The sequence below is a fragment of the Mytilus edulis genome, chromosome 7 (genome assembly GCF_963676685.1).
Source record: "Mytilus edulis chromosome 7, xbMytEdul2.2, whole genome shotgun sequence".
Lineage (NCBI taxonomy): Eukaryota > Metazoa > Mollusca > Bivalvia > Mytilida > Mytilidae > Mytilus > Mytilus edulis.
In genome coordinates, this window is record NC_092350.1 from 56924382 (window position 1) to 56950012 (window position 25631).

General features: G+C 32.3%; 1 protein-coding gene and 1 long non-coding RNA gene across 3 annotated transcripts; one reads left to right on the plus strand and one right to left on the minus strand.

Moving 5' to 3' along the window:
• The first annotated feature begins 1309 nt into the window (after positions 1-1309).
• On the plus strand, positions 1310-17878 carry LOC139481845 (putative L-amino-acid oxidase YobN). Of its 2 annotated transcripts, none has more exons than XM_071265362.1 (8): positions 1310-1430; positions 2344-2593; positions 4649-4974; positions 7192-7276; positions 7598-7738; positions 9731-9826; positions 10953-11155; positions 15720-17878. In XM_071265362.1, the coding sequence occupies exons 2-8, from the start codon at positions 2368-2370 to the stop codon at positions 16605-16607; spliced, it is 1965 nt and encodes a 654-aa protein (XP_071121463.1). In that variant the 5' UTR covers positions 1310-1430; positions 2344-2367; the 3' UTR covers positions 16608-17878. The 2 variants fall into 2 exon arrangements, with proteins under 2 accessions (XP_071121463.1, XP_071121464.1); XM_071265363.1 differs by lacking the exon at positions 1310-1430 and adding an exon at positions 1637-1724.
• Positions 17879-23054: 5176 nt separating this feature from the next.
• On the minus strand, positions 23055-24916 carry LOC139481846 (uncharacterized). Its single transcript, XR_011654711.1, has 3 exons — positions 24836-24916; positions 23380-23431; positions 23055-23099 (listed from the first exon to the last, which is right to left on the minus strand). It is a non-coding gene; the product is annotated as an uncharacterized lncRNA (long non-coding RNA).
• Positions 24917-25631: the final 715 nt, after the last annotated feature.

Here is a 25631-nt window from a genome sequence, read left to right on the forward strand (position 1 = left end):
CTTGAAAGTATGCAAATATATAGGAAAAATTTACTATTAAAATATTTGATAGTGTCAATAAAGTTCCTTTAACTTGTTAAATGAAAAGCCTTGTACATTTTTGTAACACTCATAGTGTCGCCGTAACTAAACAATGTATGAAATAATGAATAAAATTGTTAATTGAATATGTAAATCTTAAATGAAGTATCTCTGTGTGTTAAAGAACACTCAAATCTAGATTTATAATTGCGAGCAATAACAGATTGCACCCTCTTCCCCAATTAACAGGGTAACGGCAGACATTTTTTAAAATGCCAAAGGCAATTAAACATTTTTGTAAAATTTCATTAATGTTGGAGCGTTTTGAAATTTGGACATTTTTTTCTATTTCCATGGTAACGGTGGCTATTTTGAAAATTCTATTATCATTGGTTCATTCGATACCAAGAAATAATAGGACAAAAAAAGGTGGGGGGAAAAAGAAAAAGAAACAGAAACGTCGATGAGGGTGCCACAATTTGCCGATTGGTCACATAAGATAAGATCTATTTATAAACTTAGTCATAATGGACATGTTGGATTAGGAGGAGGAGACTTTTGTATAACTCTAGATCCTCTCTCAATGGTATCAATTTTCAAATTTGAAATTCACTTTGCCAGTTGCGTTGAATTGATTCATTTATAAATGTATATGAGTGCATCTCTCGTATATTAAAGGGTGTCTTGGGTTTTTACTGACGTTTTATTTTCAATATGAAAACGGATTTTAACCACGGTATTACTTATGTTCAAATATAATTAAAATTATTTTAAAGTTACGTTTCAAATTATTCACATTATATATGTTTACTAAAAAGTTGCTTTAAAAAAATAGTATCGACTTTCACATTGATTTCGTATTTCAAATCCGGTTCATTGTCAAATTAAATTGCCTTGAATGATATAAGATACTAGTATAATCGGCGATACAACATATTTCAAAAACATTATGCGAAATTTGATCTTTATGTGTTAAACTGTATGTTTATAAAGATTGAAATTTGGACTTTAAATATTTAACTTTGACATGTTTATGTAGATATTTTAAGCGTAACCGAATTTCTCTTTTGTAATCATGATAATGTATTAATTGTCCAATAGGAGGAAGTAAACCGTATATTATAATTAAATGTTATTTCGAACAATGGCCGAAGAAAACATTCGTGAAAAATAGAAAATCGCCAAGGATGTCAAATGATAGCAACAAGTAATATTTATTGTTTTCTCTTTCAATAAAAAACAGAAAAAATACAAAACTTTAGTATCTACGTTTAATAAATCGCTTGTATATTGTGTTCAACTACTTTAACATATTAATTTTGTTATTTCCATGCAACAATCTAAACAATCCCAATGCCATATACATGTTGTTTTCTTGTGATGTAGCATATTCTTTCACAAATGTATAGGTAAGTTCAACTATCTAATGGCATGCGTCAAAGAAAAAAGTTAAGGCTATTGCTATATAACAGAAATAGAAATGTAGTACTGTGTATATTTGAACAAAATGTTACATTGACTAAAATCAGAATTGTTTCGAATAAACACAGCAGAAAACATAGTAAAAACTGATAAGGTAAGTTGTTTTACTTTTTCATAAGAAATATCATTTTGTTATAGGATTTCTGTTGGTTGTTTTCGAGGCGGGTGTTACATGTGAAGCAGAATCTGCTTTCCATTCAGGAACACAATAAATCACCCAAGTATGTAGTGTAGTCTGTTCTGTGTGTTCTTTATTGTTCTTTACCTTTTTTGTTTTGTGTGTTTAGTTTTTTGTTGCATTTGTTTTGCCTTGACGTTGTCAGTTTATTTTACTGAGATTTTACTGGTTTCATTACGAGTTTAATGCCAGAATTTATGATAACTCGTACTAAACGTTCAACTGTCGGATGGTTTGGAACTGAACTGCTTTTCTTTTTTTCTTCATGCAAAAACAAATTATTTGTAAATTGGGAAAATTATTTCCATATGTCAGATTATCTTTTTTTAAATGCTTTGTTTAATGTAGCTTAAAAGGCGATATGTTTTATTTGTCAACATGCAGTTATTATTTAATATTGAGTGTGAATGTCGCTCTGGTATTTTGTGCCAATCTTTTATACAACTTTCATTCCGTTTCTTTTTAAATAACAATAATATTGAACTTAAATTTTTTGTTAGGTCTAGCAAAGAATATCCATTTTATGTTTCAAGTAAGTAAAACAACCCTGAAAAACCCTTTGATCACTCTGAGCGATTCGCACATCGTTTTACAATAAACACCTTTCAATATTTTTTTATTAAGAGTATTCACAACAAACTGCTTAACCATGTATCTTGAAGGTCTTATGTAAACGTGCAAAAGAAATGGAGGCGAAGAGGCAACTCAGCGCAAGGACAAAACTAGACGATGCTATCAGTTTAGATCGGTCAATCAATTACGAGTCACACGAAGAGGATGAGGAGCTCTTTAACCTAAAGCAATCACTTAAAATTACAGATGAGAATTTGAGAAAACAGAGAATAGAAAATGAGAAGAGAAAACTTCAGGACGAATTACAAAGAAAACAAACGGAACTTGAGAAAGAGAAGGGTAAATAAATAATATACGAAGTCTTTTTAACATTAAGGAGAATTAAAATTAACGTATGGGTATCATATTTCGAACATACATAAAAGCTAATTGAGTATGATCAGTGTGTCTTTAATACAAAAAAAACCCATTCGTATAATATGTAATAAAGGATCAAACTTTTACGGTTGTACATGCACATAGGTAATAATCACCAATACTGGTGTACTATACCTATAGAATTATTAAATACTAACCTCGAATTCAATGTAGTTGTTTTATTTTGAAGTTTTACAATGTTCGCCTTCTTGATTTTTTAATTTTCATCTAATTGATAAAATATGTTTATGCATGCAATTCTTGATATATTCATTTCAAGCAGTCTAGCTTTCATACTCAGGGATCATGTTTTTTTTAAACCTACACTAACCAGCAAATATAATTCAATCGATTCTTAAATCCCATAGTTTAAATATCTGTTTATAAAATACGCATCCTTACTTTATACATTGTACATCCTTATCGTATATCAGGTTGATTTACTGCCATATGTTAATTCGATATTTAAAGTTATTTTTTACTCATTTATATTGTTACAGTACATATGTGATATGGAATGGAAAGTTGTTGCTGTGATTGACCCAATGATATATGTAATCTGGCATTATCTCATGTATAAATGCATTTTTAAATGACCACACTTTAGATTATTAAACGACAATTCTTCATTAAAAATATATATCCCACCTTAAGGTAACTGTTTGTTCACTAATCCCCAAAGCGATTTAACATCGAGATATTACATCTAAAGTAGGTAAACTTTTACTCATCAATCATCATCAATATATCTCATCTTAGTTGAACCGCATGGTCATAAATAATCAATCAACAAAATAACTCCCCTCAAGGTTAACGTCTGATCACCAATCACCAACATAGATATTACATCTTAAGATAATCGCATGAACATCATCAAGATATCAGACCTTAACGTATTATGCTTAACAATCATATTATTTTTTACATCCCTTAAGGTTATCGTACGCTCATCAATCACCAACAAAATATCACATTTTGGGGTTACCGCAAGATCATCAATCATCATCATGATATATCACATGACGGTTATCACGTGATCATCAATCACAAGATATATCACCTCAAAGTTACTGTGTGATTATCAATACAAAAAAAATCTTCATGTAACCGGAGATGCAGCAGTCGTCAATACGATATTACAATTTAACGTAACCGCATGTTCATCAATTAAAAAAAAATTATCCCACATTAAGGCCTCAATTCCTTCCTTTAACTTTAACTTTAAGCAAAGCGTAACCGTACAATGTAAGACACTCTACAGAAATTGAAAAACAATTGAAGCTGGTTAAACTCATGAGATTGATAAAAAGCAAGATTATATGGTCATTTTTCTAAATTTACTGTTTGCAAAAGTATACATTATTAGCAATACTAAGGATTTTTCATCCCAGGCATATATATATATCCTTAACCGTATTTGGTAAAACGTTTTTTGGAATGCTGGGTCCTCAATGCTCTTCAATATTAGACGTGTTTGCCTTTTATTTATGTTGATCTGAGCAACTCTGGTGAGTCGTATGGAGACGAATTGCGCGTCTGGCGTATCGAAATATAACCCTGGTACCTTTGATACGTACTAGCATCTACCCAAAATACCGGCCGGAAATTGTATATGTTTTTTACCAGATAAAAAACAATATTCTAAGACCTTATTACAGTGTTGAATTTGTTACCTTTTAGAATGCGATTTTATAAAGGATCGTTAAGTTTACCATGATCTTAATTTATGTTATCAATAGCATGGTTATCAATACAGGATGTGCTATCCCGTTTGTAGAAAGTCTTTTTCGTGAATAGCAATACTCTCCAACCAAATCTTAATTTAGTATAATTTTTAATAAATTGTGGAATCGAAATACATGACTCAATAACTTTCCATAAACACATAGATTACTTTCATTAAAGTCTAATATAGCCTGTAATATCCCTTTGTACATGTGTGTGTATTGTTTCTTCTTAACGTTACTACTTAAACAGATAGACACTTTGTGAATACAGCACACCCAACGTTCAGCTGTCCTTACATTGGAAGTTTGACTTTGAAACAAATGCAAAGTCCGATTTCGACTGACGTAAAAGATAACCCTTCACCACCAGAGCCGGAACCTGTGCAGCAAGATGATTGTGGTAAAGAATTTTATATGAATATAATTAATGGCAGCTTAAGGTCTACATTCGAGAAATATGGGCCAAGTATATGTACGGGAAGTGGTAATACAACAGGAGACAAATCAGTTGTTATTGTGGGAGCCGGTGTTTCTGGATTATCTGCTGCTTTTGAATTAGAAAAAGTAGGATACCATGTAAGATATATTGCTATTACCTCTGTATGAACTCCTATATTTAGCAAATATATAAAGATACATGTAATTTATAACTTGATATGTATATTTATAAATATTTATTTTTTTCTTTTAGTTATTCAATTAGCTCTAATAACAGTGTTCCACCGTTATGCTCTTGCTAAAACTTGCTGTATTTTGAGCGGAGTTGAGTCAAAATATCATGCTTTTTAAAATATTAGTTTATTTTTCGTTTAGAAATTTTAAGTTGGATTTTATATGCAGGGTAAGAAATGTTGTTATAAAGCGAAATTAAATTGTCGGTTAATTACTGTCTGAGTCTTAGACTGTAGAGTCATATGACATATCATATTTAATATAATGTCAATGTTATCGAAATTATTGAACCTACACATATTTATATACTAAACACAGTCCTGTAAGAACGTGTTGTATAGTAATTACGAATCTAAGTTGTATCAACAAATTACATTTAGGTCCTGTTCGTGGAAAGAGCAATCGCTTTTATTCTGATTAATGTTTTTGTTCCGCCTGTTATTTTTTCTTGCGTAGTATTATTGTTCCGAAATATGTCGATTTTGTATTTTGTAAATGATATCGAAAATAAACTCATCATACCAGGATTGGATTTTTATATTTACGCCAGACGCGCGTTTCGTCTACAAAAGACTTATCAGTGACGCTCGAATCAACAAATGTTTGAAAGGCGAAAAATAGTACAAAGTTGAAGAGCATTGACGACCAAAAATTCCTAAAACGTTCTGCCAAAATATAGCTAAGGTTATCTATTCATGAGATAGAAAAGCCTTAATATATTTCAAAAATTCAAAGTTTTGTTAACAGTTAAATTATAATTATGAACATATGAATGATATCTCAAGTCAACACCGAAGTGCTGACTACTGGGCTGGTGATACCCTCGGGAAATAAATCTCCACCAGTATTGGCATCGACCCAATGGCTGTAAATAAACTCATCATAGATACCAAGATTGAAATTTTATATGCTTGTCAGACGCGCGTTTCGTCTAAAAAAGACTATTCAGTGACGCTCGAATCATAAATGTTTGAAAAGCCAACAAAAGTACAAAGTTGAAGAACATCGACGACCCAGATTCCTTAAAAGTTCTGTCAAATACAGTTAATGTTATCTATTCATGAAGTAGAAAAGCCTTTATATATTTCAAAAATTCAAAGTTTTGTTAACAGTTAAATTATAAATATAAACATATGAATGATAACTCAAGTCAACACAGAAGTACTAACTACCTGGCTGGTGATACCCTCTGGGACATAAATCTTCACCAGCAGTGGCATCGACCCAGTGGTGGTAAATAAACTCATCATAGATACCAGGATTGAAATTATATATTTACCGGTTAATTGCTTTTAAAACTTACCCTGTTCCAAACACTCTTTTATTGTGGCCACTTTACTCCTTCGCAACCGTTAAAGAAACCGACCAATTTAATTTACAAAATTGCTGGCTACTTCTTCAGGATGTTGAGTTTGGTTTTGATAGACTTTTTTTGGAGACTTCGTATAAGATAATTCCCATCTGATAAAAGTAATATGCATTTCTAAAAAAGTATATAGAAACCATATATTTTCGTAATCAGTATAAATAAAACTATCAGGAGATCCCAGAAGGGACATTATTTACCGGAACTTTGCAATCATATTCCTTATTTCAGTCAAAAGTATATAAAAAACATATACTTATTGAATCATTGTGACGAAACATACGATTGGGAGTCAAAAGAGACTTTAACCAAACGGGAAGTAGCTTCTTACCAATTATTTAGAAAATGCATGTGCAAACATGGTAAATTGTTTTCTGAACAATTTTTCATTAATTTTATGTCATAGGTTATCTCACATCGTCCGGATCTGGAGCATATCAATGTAAAATGAAAAAAAAAATGTTATGTATATATGTCAGTTTTTTTTAATAAACCATGAAGGATCAATTTATCATTTGTTTTTGGTATTTCCATGGAAAACACCAAAATTAAAAAAAAAAATCTTGATTTGTTTTTAAATATGTATATATGTATAATGAAGATCAGGATAATCTTTCTCTTACAAACTCAGAATATTGTAAAGGATCAAATGATATATTGATTGGTTGTAATCAGGAAGAAGTTTCATTGTTAGTGCTATGTTTGTAATATATTCATGATTTCCGTAAAATGAACTGATTCGATATTTATTTTAGACTCAAATTGTTGAGCTTCAACACAGAGTTGGTGGTCGAACGAAAACACTTAAAGCTGGATTTTGTGATGGACTCCATGCTGAAGGTATTTCATAAACATGGTTAATGCTGTGCGTTCGAGGATATACATCACAATTAAAAAAAAACTAACAGAACAGAATAAATATAAACACATTTTACTGTTTGACTTTTCATCAATAAACGTTCAGTATTTCTGCATTACTTGGTAAGTTTTGAAATCTTGTCAAAACAATATTAAAGATTCAACTAGGCCATATGTCTTTTGCATTTTTGCAATTTTTAACAAACTCAAATGATGATGAAGACAATTTTTTATCATATTCAAAAGGTCATAAGTATATAACATGCTTACTGTCTATCATATGTTTAGTTTGTTGCTTTACAGGTGGTGCCATGCGAATTCCTAAAAATCATTACTGCACTAATGGATACATCAAAAAATTTGACATTGATCTGAGAAATTTTCAAAATTACAACGGCGACACTTGGTTGTACCTTGATGGTATTGGTAAAATTAGAACAAAAGGTAAAACTGTATGATATTTTATTGTTTACTCCTATATTTTTTCCTTCAGAAATATTGGAAAGGTTAAAAGCACAAAATAATAATCTGATTTATAATTCAACTTAAAAAAGTAGCACTTTCAACTTCCAATGACAGCTTTTCGTTTCACATCTGTTTTATAACCACGGGCAAATCCTCGAAACATTTAATGGATCAAGCTTGATGAATTATTTTTCTCGACTTTTATTGAAGGAGGGTTTATTTCACAAATGCATATTTTGCAGATTGAATTCCGAACCGTGTGTATTGAATTTGAAATAATTTTATGGCTTTTGTAACATAATATACAGACAAAATCTCTGTGTTTAGTTTAAGGCTGGCAAATTGTTTAACAAAGTTTAAGTACGTTTTTATTAGTAAGAGGGTAACAATATTGGCATATTAAGGTTACCATACTGCCTTATAAAATTGTGCAATACTTTCACTGCACCTATATTAGGTCACAAAATAGTTAAACAGATTATAAAAAAAAATTACAGAAAAAATACAATATTTATAAATATTTGATGTATTTCAGTTTTATGGAACCAAGATTTTATTATCTTTTGTTGAATCCATTTGTGTGTATTATATATATATTTTTTTTATCAATTTCAATATGTTAAACCATTACGACGGATTAACAGTTGTGTAATACAATTACAAAATCAAATTCCAAAGAAAAATGCCGTTTTTTTCAATATCAAATTATAACTTACGGTAGAGTCAGATGTATACGCGCACCTATTTTTTTTTTTTGCTTCCCTGTCAATGGTAAACTCAAGAAAGCAATACTCGGATAATACTGTATGCATAAATTCATAATATGCTTTTTTCTTAAAATTTTCCTTATACATTGATTAACTCTTATATTGTGATTGTATGTAAATAGTTATTAAAGGTACCAGGATAATAATTTAAAACGCCAGACGCGCGTTTTGTCTATATACGACTCATCAGTGACGCTCAGATCAAAATAGTTATAAAGCCAAGCACGTAGAAATTTGAAGAGCATAATGTTTGTCGAACCCAAGGGAAACCGCAATTTTGACAGTTCTGCAAATGATTGGTGATTTCGCAAATGTCTACAAATAGCTAATTTTGATTAATGGAAATATTTTATAATTAGAAATATACGAGTTTAAAGGAAACAGACAGCAAAGGATGCGGAGCAAAACTTTTTTCATTTTGATAAAATTTTACTGAATATGAACCTGATGGTGGAATTGTTTTATAGATAAATGACTCAATATGCTAAATCATGGAATTGCAATTTTAAATTTATTCTGGAACTTATGAAGAAATTATTATCTTTTCTGTCCCTTCGGAAGACTAAAACAATATTAAGACCGATTATATGTTTATAAAATTGCTAATACGCTGGTAATGCACAATATCATCGGGCGCGCAGACACCACAGATGTCACTGAATTTAAAAGATAAGAAAAAAGTAACAAAGTTGCGTTATATTAAAGATGAAAGAAAGTACAAATAAGAGGATTTTTCCAAATATATTTTTATTTCCTAATCTTGAACAAACCTAACATGAACAAGTAACATATCCGTCACAAAGAGCGAAACAAATGAAGTTAAAATTCAACCTAAAAAGAACGGTTGTAACATGGTTCTTAACAGTATTTTTGGCTTACAGGACTATTGTATCGAATAGAATACCTAGCGCCATCTAGTTAAGTTGATCCCAGGACGCTGTTGAAAGGGTAATCCGTTATACTGATGAAGATAACTGGACACATATAAATTGTATACGTCTGATGTGCTTTTCTCGATTTAATTCATCATTAATGTTCAAAGCCAAAAATTAAGAGTCAAATGCAAGAAGGAATAAATACAAAAATTCTTTTTCAGAATTTATTTATACGCGAATGTATTAATCAGAGATGAATCACACATTATCTTTTTTACTTTTTACACATTTTGCTGTAAGCCAAGTAAGCAAGAAACCTTACATTTCAGACTGGGAAACCAATAACAAATATTACTCAGACAAGTTCTATTTAGGATGGGATGCCAACATACCAGCATACCAACGGGATAAGGTAGATGGAATATGTAAGATTTGTATAGTGATACCAATTAAGCTTTGACTTTAAAAAAAAAAAAGACGAATACATTTGAAGAGACAAATCGTATATTTACATAACATATTAACAACAAAAACTTTAAAATATTTCCTAAAGGATGTCCTTGGGGTGAAAGGGGAAACCAGATTGTAATTTTGAAATAAGTTAGTTATGTGACATGTAGTTGACTTAGCCATTCGAAGGAAGAAAACGTGGGCATTTCAGAACAGTAGGCATTAGTTCTAGTAGTATCATTGCCATCAGAAGTTCCTGTGTACTTTATGCGTCGTACAAATAAAAAGAAAACGCTGGACTAAAGACGACCATGTAGCATTTGGATATATCGAAACATAGTGAACTATTTTAATGAATATTTTTAAGTGTTCATTTCAAATACAAGGCTAGTGAAATGTTGAAAAATATAATTTTTTTTCAAGATCCGAATTCATTTGAAAGGCCCATATCATTGAAATCATGCTAGATAGTTGATTGTTTAATGGTATTACAAATATGTTGTTCATGTTTGGGGTTAGAACTAATTAACAATACATACAATTGTCGGTTTTGTAAAAGAAGCTGCCAGTGTCGAAGGTCGGGAAATTTAATTTGTAACAGAAAATACGGGTGTTTTGAATATTGACAGAAATTCGGCCTTGCGGCAAACAACATACGGTCATCTTAAAGAATTATTGAAAGGGTTCTTAACGTGTAGAGAACATGACACTCTCCTTAAACATATCATCGGATTTAACTTCCGCATTTAGACCACTTCAATGATTTTTACTCAATTTGCTTTTTTGTTTCTACATGTTCTATTAGACCTTTATTACATTGATATTTCGAGTGTGTTTGAATGCTTCTAATAAGAAATAGTTTGAAGGCTCATTTTGTGTCAGTCATTTAGTTTGATGGTGATATTCTAATGATATATCACATTCTTTGCAGCATTATTCAATATCATAATTTGTAATCTGTAATAAGTTTAATGGATTTCTTTGATAATGTAATATTATAATACTTTTTGAAATGTCTTTCTGAACCAAGAATAAAAAACGAGTATTAAACATGTTAAAGATTCTGAAATATTATAATTATTGGATTTTTTTATATACTAGTGCATTTATACAACCTTACCTTCAACCCCGTTAAAGCTGATCTTTTTGCTATGATTGATTCAAATGGCCCTCAAACTGGATGGATCAAATGGGTAGAAAAATGGAGTAAGCTCTCAGTGAATGATTTTTTGAGATCTAGAATTGGAGCTGAACCCATCTGCATTTACAGACCTTGGCCAGAAATTGCTATTAGAGGATTTCAGGTATATTTTACAATTGAATTGATTACTGCTTGTGGCCTTAATTTGTGTTTAATTAAGAACAAACGTTTTATTATGGAAAATGTGAATTTCAGATTTAATATCTAATAAGATTATTTACGTTTTACAAACGGTTTATTTAAACTATTAATCAAACAAAAAAAGGAAATTCACAAAAATACTGAACTCCGAGGAAAATTCAAACTGGAAATACCCTTATCAAATGGCAAAAGCATAAGCTCAAACACATCAAACGAATGGATAACAATGCAACTGTCATATTTCTGAATTGGTTTAGGCTTTTTCTTATGCCGCAAATATTGTATTGAATCTGGTGTTAATGCTATCTAAACCTCTCACTTGTGTTAAGGGTCGCATCCAATTAATTATTCAAGCAACTGACACAAATGCATCAAATTTGATTAAGTTCGGGTTTCTTTAACGTTTTTGTAAAAGCCGTTGGGGTATTTTGTATTATTCAGTGAGTATTTAAAAGGGAAAACACAATACAACAATGAATAACGATCAAAGCAAAAGTAAGTCTGTATGTACAATCATAGTTTCAGGGGCGTAGCTTGCCGTCTGATTATACCGAGGCAGGGGGTCTGGGGGCGCAGCCCCCCCAGAAGCTATACAGGTTTTAGCATTTGAAAAAGGATAAAATCCCATTAAAGTTATAGTAGGTTTTACTTTATTCAACATAATAATGCTAATATGTTCAAACAATAGCTACATGTATTACAATATGTCAAGCTCCGATGTTACTTTTTACCTTTCACTTTGTTTGTAAGAGATATTGAATAATACTAGTGTTTTAAAATACCATAATGATGTGTGCTTTAGATTTATTTATGAAAGTTAAATTCTGTAATATGTTTTAAATTTTGATACTAAAAATCCTCTACAGGTGCAAAGCACCAATTCTTCTATTTCCACTAGCGTCAAACTTGTCCAATACAAGGTTTCGGTCAATTTCTTTATCCGTATGTATGTGCATTAAGGCAAGTCCGTTCAATCGATGATCGGTCATTGTTGTCCGGTTCCATAGTTTAAGTCTTCTAAGTGCAGAAAAGGACCTTTCGCACGGAACGGAACCTACTGGCATCGTAAGTAACAGATGAAATATTGTATTTATATTAGGGTAGTAGTCTGAATCAGCTAGAATGAACGATTCAGAAAGCGATGTAGGTGGATCCTTAAGCTGATTACAGAAAGCCATCCATCGCTGAATTTCCATATAATACGTATCCCGATCTGGTAAATCTGAACCGTACCATTCATATATCTTTTCTGTTTCAATTTGCGACATTGTACGGACCTTCAAAGGCATTAGTTTAGATGCAAGAAACATGGCCGATTTGTCCTCTGGAAATCTCTCTTCCAGTTGAGCAACGCAATGATCAATGAAAGGGAAAAATACATTTATTTTGAAGTACTTACTGGCTGTGTCTGAGGCGTCTCCTGCAGTTGAGCGCTGTGTCATTCTCTTAGCTGTTCTCGGTTTTTCTAATTGGATATTGACACATGTGACCAAAACTTTCATCTTTTCCCAAATGCTCTCGAATACGGTATCGTTCCTTTGCTCATTAATGACTGTTTTGCATGTGTTTGCATCTTGGTATGCTTTAATGATATCACAGTCAGTTTTTTGTAGAACCTGAGTCAGAGGTCTTGTGAAACTCAGTATGTGTTGCGTGACAACAAGAGCAACAATGAATTGACTACTTTGCAGCATTAGCAAATGGGCACTTGCCTTAATCCTCGCATCGGAAGCACTGCTTTCATCTAGAATGTCCTGAAGAGACTGAGTTATAGATTTGTATTTAGCTATTAAAGACGACAGCGTATCAACTCTTGCTGTCCAACGTGTTTCGCACAGTTTTTGAATTGAATGTTTTTTTCCAGCTTTTTCTATTAATGTGTCACTGAGCATTGGTTCATCATCGTTGTTTCCCGATATTACAAGTTTATCAGTGTCGTCACCAGACAGGTATCTTGAAACAATAGCCATTCGTTTGGCACTTCCACCAAGAAACCATGTCAGCTGACTAACAGAATCAAACAAATTCCGAATCTCAGGTAGTGCTTTACAAGATGTTGCAATAACAAGATTCAAAACATGTGCTCTGCAATGATGATAATATGTTTTTGGTTGTATTTGCTGTATGCGTGCTTTAACACCAGAAAAATTACCAGACATCACGCTAGCACATCATATCCTTGACCACGTAAATTGTCCATATTTAGCCCACATTCTTGAACATAATTGACTATTGCTGTTGCAATTGACTCTGCGTCGACCTTTTCCATCTCGATAAAACCTATAAAATCTTCAAACACAGTAGCAGTTCTATCGACATATCTAATGCAAAGTGTCATCTGCTCTTTTGTACCTACATCCGTGGATTCATCAGCCATGATGGAAAACCATTTTGCCTCTTGTACTATTTTAATAATTTCATTTTTAATTTGCCTTCCACACAAGCTTATCAGTTCATTTTGAATGTCTGGGCTTGTGTATTGTGCATTATAGGGAGCATTCTCCAAATGAGATTTTAGAATCGGCACATCATCGGCTTTTCATTGTAAAATGCGAGAAAAGTTACCATCTTCTATCTTTTTTTTCCTTATTCCAACTGTGTCCCCGTAAAGGAATATTTTGTTGTCCTAAAACTACTATGGTGTCTATTAATTCGAAATAGTATTTCTCTGTTACGTTTAACCTTTTCTTCCTAACTTTTTGAGATAGAAACATATATATCCTTTTCTTCTTTAGAAACTATTTGTTTATAATTTATAGTTTTATTTGTTGCTTGTTGGTGGGTTTTTGACTCGTTGTGGGAAAGTAATACTCCTCTTTTGGACCCAATGGCATTTTTCCAATCATTAAACCCTTTGTCTGTAAAAAACATCTCCGTCTTTGTAATTACAAAACGCTAAACAATTTATACAAAACGCGGCATCTTTTTGTATTGAATATCTCAACCAAGGAAACTTCTCTTCCCACTTTGAGGAGTATATTCGTCCGTCTGTTGCCGGAAATACAATTTTAGAGGATGACATTTTAATATCAAACAGTAGTTGTGTCCTATCACTGTCGTTCAAAGATTTCTCAGAAAAGTAGCAAGGATCACTGTTTGTAGGATCAGACTGTTTTGGAAGAGATTCTGTAAAGATATTTATTCTCAGTATAAAGATTTATGAACCAAGAATCTAAAGTTTACACTCATTACATATGATTGCATTGTAACGTTGGATTATATCAGTTCCCTAATTTCGATTGTGGACTAACGGACGCTCGCGAGTCGGGATGAATTAGACTTTTATAGATGACTATGCGGTATGGGGCCAGGGCTTTTCTGATTGTTGAAGGACGTACGGTGACCTATAGTTGTTAGTTTCTGTGTCATATTGGTCTCTTGTGGAGAGGTTTAAACCGCTAGTTTCTGGCAAAACCTTTAATGTCTTGAAACGATTGACGAGTGGATAACGATTAAATGGCTTACGCTAGGAATGATATAAATTGAAGGTATACTCAAATAACATGCAGTGAGTAAAAGGAAATATGAGACACTGTATACGTGCATGAGACAGCAACCATTTAAACGACACAAATTACTATACAACATCTTCAGGTCACCATACTGTCTTCACCAAAACGCAGCTGACTATATCGTAATAATATATTTGGTGCAAAAATTTAAATTGTGCAAGTCTGCATGTTGATTGATATCTATAAATTTGTATATTTTTTTTATTAGTATCAAAGTCAATGAAACTCTGTGTAATTAGGGTTGAAGACCAAGGGGAGGGTTAACACACAACGAGTCGATGTTTCAGTTGTATTTGTTAGTAACATACTGCCGGTTATATATGAGGGTTTGAACCTTCATTTATAATTCTTTTTGCCCATAATTTTATTTTCCTTTTATATTTTGGCACCAATCTAAATTTCTATTGTTTTAGCTTTTCATTCATTGCAAGTCTATTAACCTCATCCACACCCTCATTTACAAGAAATTTCAATATTTTCGGACTAATAATAATTTTAATGTTTTACCTGAATGGGCAAGTGTAGAATCGATCGGAGAACTTGAAGTCTCGTGAGTTGGATGATCAGCATCTTCATCATGATCTATTCTGCTGACTTTGCTTGCAGTAGGATTGAATAAATCTGTTAGCTTCAATTGGGTCGATTTCTTTGACTCGGACATATTTAGAATACTGAAAACCACCGCAAACGGGGACTTCCAATTAGGGGAGGGAAATGTTTCAAACAGGCTTTAATTCACAAAGAATACCGTCAATCTGTCTACGAATCGATACCGACACAAAAACGTCAGATAGTATTTAAACAAGTCGGGTTATAAGCGTTTACTTGTTTCTCTGCTGCTTCAGGTTGAAATTATTGTGTAAACGAATAAGTTAATAATTTTTTTTTTTTTTTTTTTTTTTTTTTTTTTTCACCGAGGCAACTGCCTCGTTGCCTCAACGTAAGCTACGCCATTGAGTTTAGTACAAAGTTTTCTGTTTTTCTCCGTTTAATTATTAACATTAACATTTTAAGATTGCCAGTTACTCTCCTGGTTTCGACACAAGTTTGGTGGAATTTTTACGAGATGACTTAGGACAATGGTGGACACATTTGCTTAAAACTCCGGTCGATGGGATGGATACAATAGCCAAACATTTTATTAAACCACATACGTTCGAACTGAAAACTATTGATTTATCAAGAAATATCAGCTATGGTGTCAGGATAAATAAAATTAGAAAAATCTACAGAAATAAGGTTGAAGTAGTTGGAAAAAATGTCGTGACAGGCGAAGATAAAATGTTTCTTGCAGACGCCGTAATTGTAACGGTTCCATTAAACATTCTCCGGCAAATTGATATTGACCTTGGCGAAGAATATCGTAGAGCTATTGGTTATATTCATTATCAACCTTCTACTAAGGTAGCTCTTCAGTGCAGAACACGGTTTTGGGAGAAAGAAGTTGGACAGGGTGGATTTACGAAAACAAATCTACCAATTGGCCAGTTGCATTATCCTAGCAGGGATGACCCACGACTACCAAATGAACGAGGGATATTAGTGTCTTATACATGGGAACAAGATGCACTTATCTTTGGTTCACAAACTAAAAGCGAGGCAATCGAAAGCGCTGTGAGAGAAGTAAGCAAAATTCATCCAGAAATTAGTAAGCAGTTTGAAGTCGGTATGGTCCAAGCTTGGTTTAGCGACGATGCTGCACAAGGTGCTTATGCGTGTCTTCTTCCATTTCAGTATAATGAAGGCATGAAAACCCTGATGACTCCAGATCACCCTATATACTTAGCTGGAGAGGCTATGTCATACACCAACGGATGGATACAAGGAGCAATTGAATCTGGCCTAAATGCAGCTTATCATTTGTATAGCAATAATAATTTTCAGCATATGTGTCCTGAGTGAAACATTAATATTGCAATCACGCATGCGTCTATGTTATACAAATACAACTTCAAATACAATATATATTGACAAAAATAGTAACAGCTTATTACTTCATTTGTATATATCCATGTTTATTTGCAATTTATGTTCATGTTTATTGGAAATTTATATCAATCTGTATATTCTAATTATTGCCTTGTGTTAAAAGCTTTAAATATTTTGTGAAGTAGAACATTTTACCATCGCAGACTTTTTTATTTGTAATTTATCAAATTTGTATCATCCTAACGCTATGTGAGACATGCATGAACACAAAATTGAAAATATAATCCTACTTTGTGAGGACCTCCTGTTTTTTTTTTCACCACAGATAAACGAAGCGAGGACCGAGACAAAATGCGTGTCTGCCAATCTGCAGAGTTAGAAAGATTTCCTGCAAATGTTTTTATATTATGTCATATTTTGATACTAGCAATGTGACCGAAGAATCTGAAAATCAAAACAGAGCAGTTATTATTGTTTTCAAGCCTTAGTGTGAATTATATTAGATAAACATAATTGTTAGAGCTATCAGGGGAACATTTATTCGGTTTTTTATGGCACTGCAACGAAGTTGTCGGGGCTATATAGTTTCACCCTTGTCCGTCATTTCGTCATTCCGTCATTCCGCAACAAACCATTATACGAACTTCTTTCCAAATGCCTTCAGATATTGGGCTTATATGTTGGTATTTGAGTTAACAATCATGAGTTACATATCAAGTTTAGCTTTCTTTCCGCTCTGCTAATTTTTGCCGAAATTACGGGTTTTGGACTTTGATGAATTGTTATAAATCACAGTCATACAGACTTTTTTCTAAACGCCTTCAGATATTGGGCTGATTTTTTGGTATATGAGTTAACCATGATGAGTTATAAAACAAATATAAGTAAGGTTCCGGTCCGGTTGTGTAAACAAACCAAAACAAATTAAAAAAAAAGATGCGAATGTAGGTAAAAATCAACAGGTAAAGAGTCATGCTACCAGGGATCATCATCAATTGCACAGTTCAGTGAGTCTTTAGTAACATATCATTTACAGTATAGGTAAAGAAGCGTACCGTTTTTATGTAAATATAAATAGTTTGTAGAAATGTTCTCATTTATGAATATGACTTACTTTGTAGATATAACAGTACTTCATTGAATAATTTTACGAGATATTCAATAACTAATTTAAAGGAATACTCAATTCAAGCTGTAGATTTAGAAATTGTCAACAGCATAGTTCAATAAAATTGATAAACTTGTGTTTAAAAATAAATTAAGTCAATAGTCCTGCATGGCAAAGTTAGGATGTGAACTTACCATGATCAACTCGACAGGTAGAGCGGGACCTGTTTTCCTTACTCTGGCACTAATAATATTCTCGTTTAATTTTGCTTGGTTCGTGTTGCTTAGTCTTTAGTTTCTATGAACAAATGTATCTGTTTGCCCTTTTTTTTGTTTTCACTTTAAATGTCTTGGTTTTGCCTGTATCTGAAAGACGTAACTTTTAGCTACTATCTTACAAGTAGAACCAAATACAATGAAAATCCCAACTATGTCCTGACTTCCGAAGCTACACAAACCAACTTCGTACTAGTACACTTGGTATAATAAAAAATCTGATAATAAACTGTTTAAATAAGGCCATTGGAATTAATTACTTTTGGAGTGTCAAAAACTCGTTGGAGGTACTTAATAAATTGCATGCTTATATTGGTGATTTTGAATCTGTTCAAAGTTTTTATTTTTCTACTTTGCCTCATATTCTCATTAAAAAAATAACACACCTGATTAAATGGGCATTTAAGTCAGAATGCGAATACATATGTTCAAACTCTTTTAGGTTTTTTTTAGTGGACTAATTGTGCACCACTTATTGCGGACCTGCTTTTGTAATGCTATGAGTTACAATTTATGACTAAAATCTGCAAAGAACCATCGAAACAACATCTGATACAAGTATTTAATAATACTTTTAGATATTTGGATGGAATATTTGTTCTCAATAATGACGACTTCAGTATGTATACTTAAGATATTTATCCTGTTGAACTTACTTTAAATAAAGCTAATACTAACAATGACCGCTGTCCTTTCCTCGATCTTGATATCTATATCATTAACGGAAAGCTTAATAGAAAAATTAATGACATAAGAGATGATTTTTCACTTCCTATCGTTAATTATCCATTTTTAGATGGTAACGTTCACCTGTCACCATCTTACGGTGTTTATATATCTCAACTTGTACGATTCGCTCGTGTATGTAACAGCGTTTTAGATTTTAGCGAGAGCAATTCATGTATTAGTGAACAGGTTTTCAACCAGGGTTTATCGATATCACAAACTAGTCAAAACATTTACTAAATTTTATCATGGGTACAAAGATATCGTTCGCAAATATAAATCAGCAGACATCTTATATATGTTATACGTTCGGGTATTTCACATCCAATCTTTTATAGTAATATTCTTTACAAAGCACAAAACTATCAGTATTTACCTCAGAAGCTAACAAAACCTTTAAAAAGACTTATTGATAAGGGATATAGTTACGATACTGTTGTCAGGTCATGAAAAATTGCATATTTTGCGTGTAATATTGATTCACGTATAGGGTCTTTGCATCGGAATTAAACAAATTTATTTTAAAACCAGTTGTTGGCATGACACGGGTTATGTTCTTCCCATATATTTTATGATGGTATAATAATAAACCTCTAATGGGAGGGATTGTGCCTGATATTCATATGATGACGACATAGTCTAGCAATCAGTTTAATTGAGGTATGGAGCTTGCATGTCAGTTACTGCTAGTAGTCTGTTGTTATTTATATATTGTTGTCATTTTGTTGATTTTTTTTGGTTACATCTTCTGACATCGGACTCGGACCTCTCTTGAACTGAACTTAACTGTGCGTATTGTTCTGCGTTTTCTTTCCTACATTGGCTAGAGGGGAGGGCTGATATATATATAAAAAAATGTTTAACCCCACCGCATTTTTGCGCCTGACCCAAGTCAGGAGCCTTTGGTCTTTGTTTGTCTTGTATGATTTTTAATTTAGTGTATTGTGTATAAATCGGAGTTAAGTATGACCTGTACAGATATTTGTTTTGGGACCAGCTGAAGGACGCCTCCGGGTACGGGAGTTTCTTGCTACATTGAAGACCTATTGGTGACCTTCTGCTTTTGTCTGTTCTATGGTCGGGGTGTTGTCTCTTTGACACATTCCCCATTTCCATTCTCCATTTCATGTACAGTTAACCATTATTCCATACCCCAAATATAGTTGAGACATTTTGCATATGATAATTGATAAAAAAGACAAAACCAGCCAAAACTTATCGTTGACAAATGGACCAGAAATATGACATTTGTTATCCATTTGTTTGGTGTGGTTGAGCTTTTGATGTTGTCATTTGATTAAGGAGTTTTCTTTTATGAATTCAGTTTATTTTGTACTTATTCTTTTTACCAATGATTAACCTAAACAAAAAAAAACGATACCATAACTCATAGATGAAATCAGTTAAGCATATATGTGGTTTCAGTTCTACTGGCTTTTACTGCAAACTGAGTTTCGAAGAAGTGAAAACCTTGTTGATTACGGACTTTGGTTATAGATTTGGCAATTGTGATCTTTGAACATGTTTGAAATTTCGTATGGTAAATTATAAAATGGCAACCAAAACATAATAATTGGGTGTGTTTAAAATTAAAAATAATGAGATGTGATATGATTGCCACTTAGTCAAATATCTTTCAATTGAAGTTGATATCAGTATCTAAAGTACATACTGCATATAAGCAATGGTCATGATTGTATTAAAATATTTAAAAAAAACTTGATTTTTTTATTATCATTCCTTCAAAAAATGCATATTTGGAAAGTTCATTGTTTTGGAATGAGTTTATGGTTGTGGTTCATCCTGTCTTAGAAAAGAAACATATTGTGTGTTTAATATGCAATATATAACCAATATGTATTTCCTTTACTCCAATACTTCTTTTAATTTATAAATGTTGAAAACGACGTAGATTCTTTTCAATTAAAGTTTGAAGCAACCTGACAAATAAAATACAAATGTACACAAAAGTATCTACATGCAGATTATAGGCTGACTTCATACAGGATCTTATTAGTAAGAAATATATAAATGATGTCCTTTCACTAATTAGTTCAATTTAATTTGGTGAATATGTTGAACGCATCTATCGCCTCGATCTAGAGATAAAGGATACACCAAATACAGTTAAGTTGGCCTCATATGTTGACTTACATCTATAAATTGACATTGAGGGTCGGTTTAAAAAACAAAACTTTACGACAAAAGAGATGATTCAGCTTTCCAATTTCAAACTTTCTATTTCTAAGTAGCAACATTCCAGCACCACCTGCATACGGGGTATATTTCTCCAAATTGATACGATATTCCAGTGCATGCATTTCTTATAATGATTTTCTTGATAGATGGTTGCTGCTCACAAGGAAGCTATTAACGCAAGAGTTTCAAATGGTGAAATTGAAATCATCCCTTCGTAAATATTTATCAACGGTACCAGGATTATGATTTAGTACGCCAGACACGCGATTCGTCTACATAAGACTCATCAGTGACGCTCATATCAAAATATTTTTAAATCCAAACAAGTGCAAAGTTGAAGAGCATTGAGGATCCAGAATTCCAAAAAGTTGTGCCGAATACGGCTAAGGTAATCTATGCCTGGGATAAGAAAACCCTTATTTTTTCGAAAATTCAAAGTTTTGTAAACAGGAAATTTATAAAAATGACCATATTATTGATATTCATGTCATCACCGAAGTGTTGACTACTGAGCTTGTGATACCCTCGTGGACGTAACGTCCACCAGAAGTAGTATCGACCCAGTGGTGTAAATTGTTATCAAATGTACTAGGATTATGATTTAGTACGCCAGACGCGCGATTCGTGTACATAAGACTCATCAGTAACGCTTATTTCAAAATATTTATAAAGCCAAACAAGTACAAAGTTGAAGAGCATTGAGGATCCAGAATTCCGAAAAATTGTGCCAAATACGGCTAAGGTAATCTATGCCTGGAATAAGAAAACCCTTTTTTCGAAAAATTCAAGTTTTGTAAACAGGAAATTTATAAAAATGACCAAACTATTGATATTGATGTCAACACCGAAGTGTTGACTACTGGGCTGGTGATACCCTCGGGGACGAAACTTCCACCAGCAGTGGCATCGACCCAGTTGTGTAAATAGTTTTTACGGACGCCATCACGAGTTGGTTGACCGTTATGGAATATCTGTTTCACAAATGATATCGGATATGTTCCTTACGTCGTACCTACAATCCCCTTCCTTTTCATGAATGTGACCTACCGAATGTGACTATTTACCGGCTTTTTTATAACATGAACAACACAACGGGTGCCACATGTGGAGCAGGATTTGCTTACCCTTTTGGAACACCTGAGATCACCCCTAGTTTTTGGGTGGGTTCTTGTTGCTTATTCTAAAGTTTTCTATATTCAACTTGTGTCATGTGTACTATTGTTTGTATGTTTGTCTTTTTCATATTTAGCCATGATGTTGTCAGTTTATTTTCGATTTATGGCCCTCTTTTATATATATTAAAGGTATATTTATATACCTGAAATTGTGTTATGGTATTCATTTAACGATAAGTTAGACAATAAGATATCGGTCTTTATAGTGCACCAATAGACTTTAAATCAATTGCAATAAGAAATATTTGACTAGATCCACTTTCTTTATCGACGATTATCAATACAGTTTTTAAGAATTATGCACCTCTCATTTTTTTCTTAAAAAATAATGGTCGTTATTGTTTTTGATGACACATTAAACTTTACTTGATATGTTTTGATTTTCTGATTGATGTAAGATATATAAAAGTATGTATTTTTTTAGTATGGCACGGTAGCAGGATTTTGATTTGAAATTGGACTTTACCTGTACAATTCGTACGTAAGACGGGATATCTCATCCTATTGTTTTTAAAGCACTTACATTCAAATCAAATCCATTATAACTTATGTAATTCTTTATAAGCCATTCATTCTTAGGGAATATTATCGTAACAGTGTTAGTGGAATCTTTGAGCATACTCATATATTACTTCAGTGTCTATTGATTGGGTCAACTATTTCTTCTTGTTCCTCCAAGTGCAAACAAATCTTAAAAATGTATGAAAAAATACAAAACATAAAAATAAAACATGACTAATTTTATTTCTGATTTTTTCGGGTACATATGAGTCATTTATTTCCGAAAAATAGTTTTTCGAGTAAGTCGTCAGACATTGTCAGACATACTAACGATATCACCAATGATTAAATTCTCTCATTTTTAGCAATGAGAGAACGTATGCAAACTTTGTGGAAGCATGTAAGACCACGACAGCAATTGGTTTTTAAATGACACCTCTGAGACATTCTTATACATCTTGTAGACCTTTTCACAAGTAAGCTGAAATTAGAAAGATAAAGCGTGTGTTACTTAACATGCTTAAGATTATGTTTTATTTTCTGTTCTATTCACAAATTTTGTGAGTGAAAAGATTATGACATGTATAAACGGTTAATATTCTTGAACAAATCATTTGTCTTATGATATCTTATAAGTTTGTACATATTCTTCCAAAAAAGAACATTATTATCTGACAAATAATTTTAAAAATATACATGTACATTTCCATAGATCTGCAGTTTAATCAGAGAATAAATAAGAATATACAAAATCAATTTACTCAACAAGGGGTTCTTTTCCGTCTTAAGATATTTCTGTATATGCCATTTTGACTGGAAAATAAAAGAAATATGTTAAGTAAAGGGTTTTGCTTGTGTCCTGTCCAAAAACAAATATGTGATTTGAACAACCAGTAAATATAAAAAAAAATAGTTCAAGTATTTGTTGATGACAAGGTTATATAATTATATGCTAACAAGACATTTCAACAACAAATTTAAACAACGTTGTTATGATGAGGTTTAATAGGAAAAAGTGTAAGCATGTTTTGTGTAGACACTTCAAAAAAGAAGATGATTTATGAACATCATAAGAAAAAAAAACTCTTCCTAGTAAACAAAGGATGTCTACCACAAGTCTGGTATATTTTGATGTGATTCTCCTCTCATTATAATTTTTCTGTTTGATAGAAGTAACAGTCATACCTCTATTCTAATCAGACACTCTCAATAGATTTTGTGCTGGATAGAAGTAACAGTGCAGTTCTCCATCTATTCTAATCAGACACTCTCATTCCAAGTGAGGAACATAAACTGCGACATGACTTAATTTCAAATGAACATTTGTTTAACATGTATCGTAAACCGAAGATTTTAATACAAAAACATATAAAGGTCAAACAATAATATTCTTAAACACAACAGAAAATAGTTTCTTTGCATAAATAGTAACTGTCAACAAAATGTTTGAAATACCAAAGCTTTTCTACCTCATGAATAGTTAACCTTAGATGTATTTGGCAAAACTTTCAGGAATTTTACGCTCTTCAATGCTCTTCAACTTCGTACTTTATTTGAACTTTTTAACTTTTTTTTATTCTAGCGTTACTGATGAGTCTTTTGAAGACGAAACACGCGTCTGGCCTAAACATAAAATTTCAACCCTGATATCTATGATGAGTTTATTTATTTAACACATTGTGAATACGTCGCACAGACACCATTTAAGATCAACAATCAGCACGTGCACAACATGGCGGGAATGACATAATGAATTTGAGATTTAACAAAGCCAAAATGATAAAAAAAAGTAATGAGAATTGAAAGTTAACTGGGCATATCAACTGGACATGTCTACAAGTTTGTGTTTTGCTTAATCATGTTATTTGCTGTAATATTGCCGATAAACTCGTACTCTGGTGTTTATAAAAAAGACAAGGAGATGTGGTTTAGTTTTCAATGAAACTGATTTTCATGGCATCAATAAATAATTTTATAACTGGTCAAAATTGACTTTCAACAATGATCAAAACCCATATATAATTATGCGCTATAAACAGAATGGCCACATACAGGAACAAGGTCAATTATGACTTAAACTTACTACTAGCTGTTTATTTGAAACTGTGTATAGTATTACAGTGTATGAGGATATTCTTAATAAAAGAAATAAATCTTTATAAATAAAAAACTATTATGAATAACAAAGGAGGTCGGTATGCATGTTATGTTTCTTACCTTTTACAAAAAGTAACACTAGACAGACAACTAAACTTTAAACAATGTTCATTGCAATTTCGTCTTTTCTGCTTGACACTACAAAATATGTTAGTATGTTGTATATAATTTGTCCATTATCAGCCATCAAAAAAGAGGGTCGAAATGTAGACACTTGCGTCGAGCCGAGTCGGACAATTTTCCGATGTGTGATTTGTAATTTTCAACAGTGTAAGGTCATAATTTCGAACATCATTGGTAAATATGAATGTCTTCACTATTACGGCCAGCGTTACATATAGTGCTCGGTGTAAAAAACCTTATGTTTTCGTATAAAACAACATAACTTCGAACATCATTGGTTATTATGTAAGTCTTCACTGTAATGGCTAATATATTCTTGAAAGCAGCTATTCATATATAGTAAAATATGAGGGTAAAAATTATTAGAGAAATATATTTATCATTTCAAAATAGCGTTAAATTAAAAGGTTGATACAGTTTTAATTGTAATTATGCATATTTTGCATTTATCAAAAGGGACACTAGCTATCATATTCATGTTCAGAGATTGGACTCAAATTGCCATATTTTATTTATAAACGTAAATCTAGAAAACGAGATTTGCTTATGAAGAATGGAACGAAGCTAGCATGAACGTAGAGATGATACCTTTTCAATTCATAATTTAAAATTCGAGGACTGTTAAAATCCCAACTATCCAAATGAGCTTGAAATAAAGATTCATCAGATACTTTAGTCTGTCTCATATCTTGAATTCGACATATAAATTGATGTTGAGTGTCACGATCGGTTA

Bases quoted from the DNA above. Each gene is read 5' to 3' on its own strand.
- LOC139481845 (XM_071265362.1), top strand. From the start codon at position 2,368: ATGGAGGCGAAGAGGCAACTCAGCGCAAGGACAAAACTAGACGATGCT. The intron at 4,975-7,191 runs GTAAGATATATT...TATTTATTTTAG, and splicing joins TAGAAAAAGTAGGATACCAT to ACTCAAATTGTTGAGCTTCA. The intron at 7,277-7,597 runs GTATTTCATAAA...GTTGCTTTACAG, and splicing joins TGATGGACTCCATGCTGAAG to GTGGTGCCATGCGAATTCCT.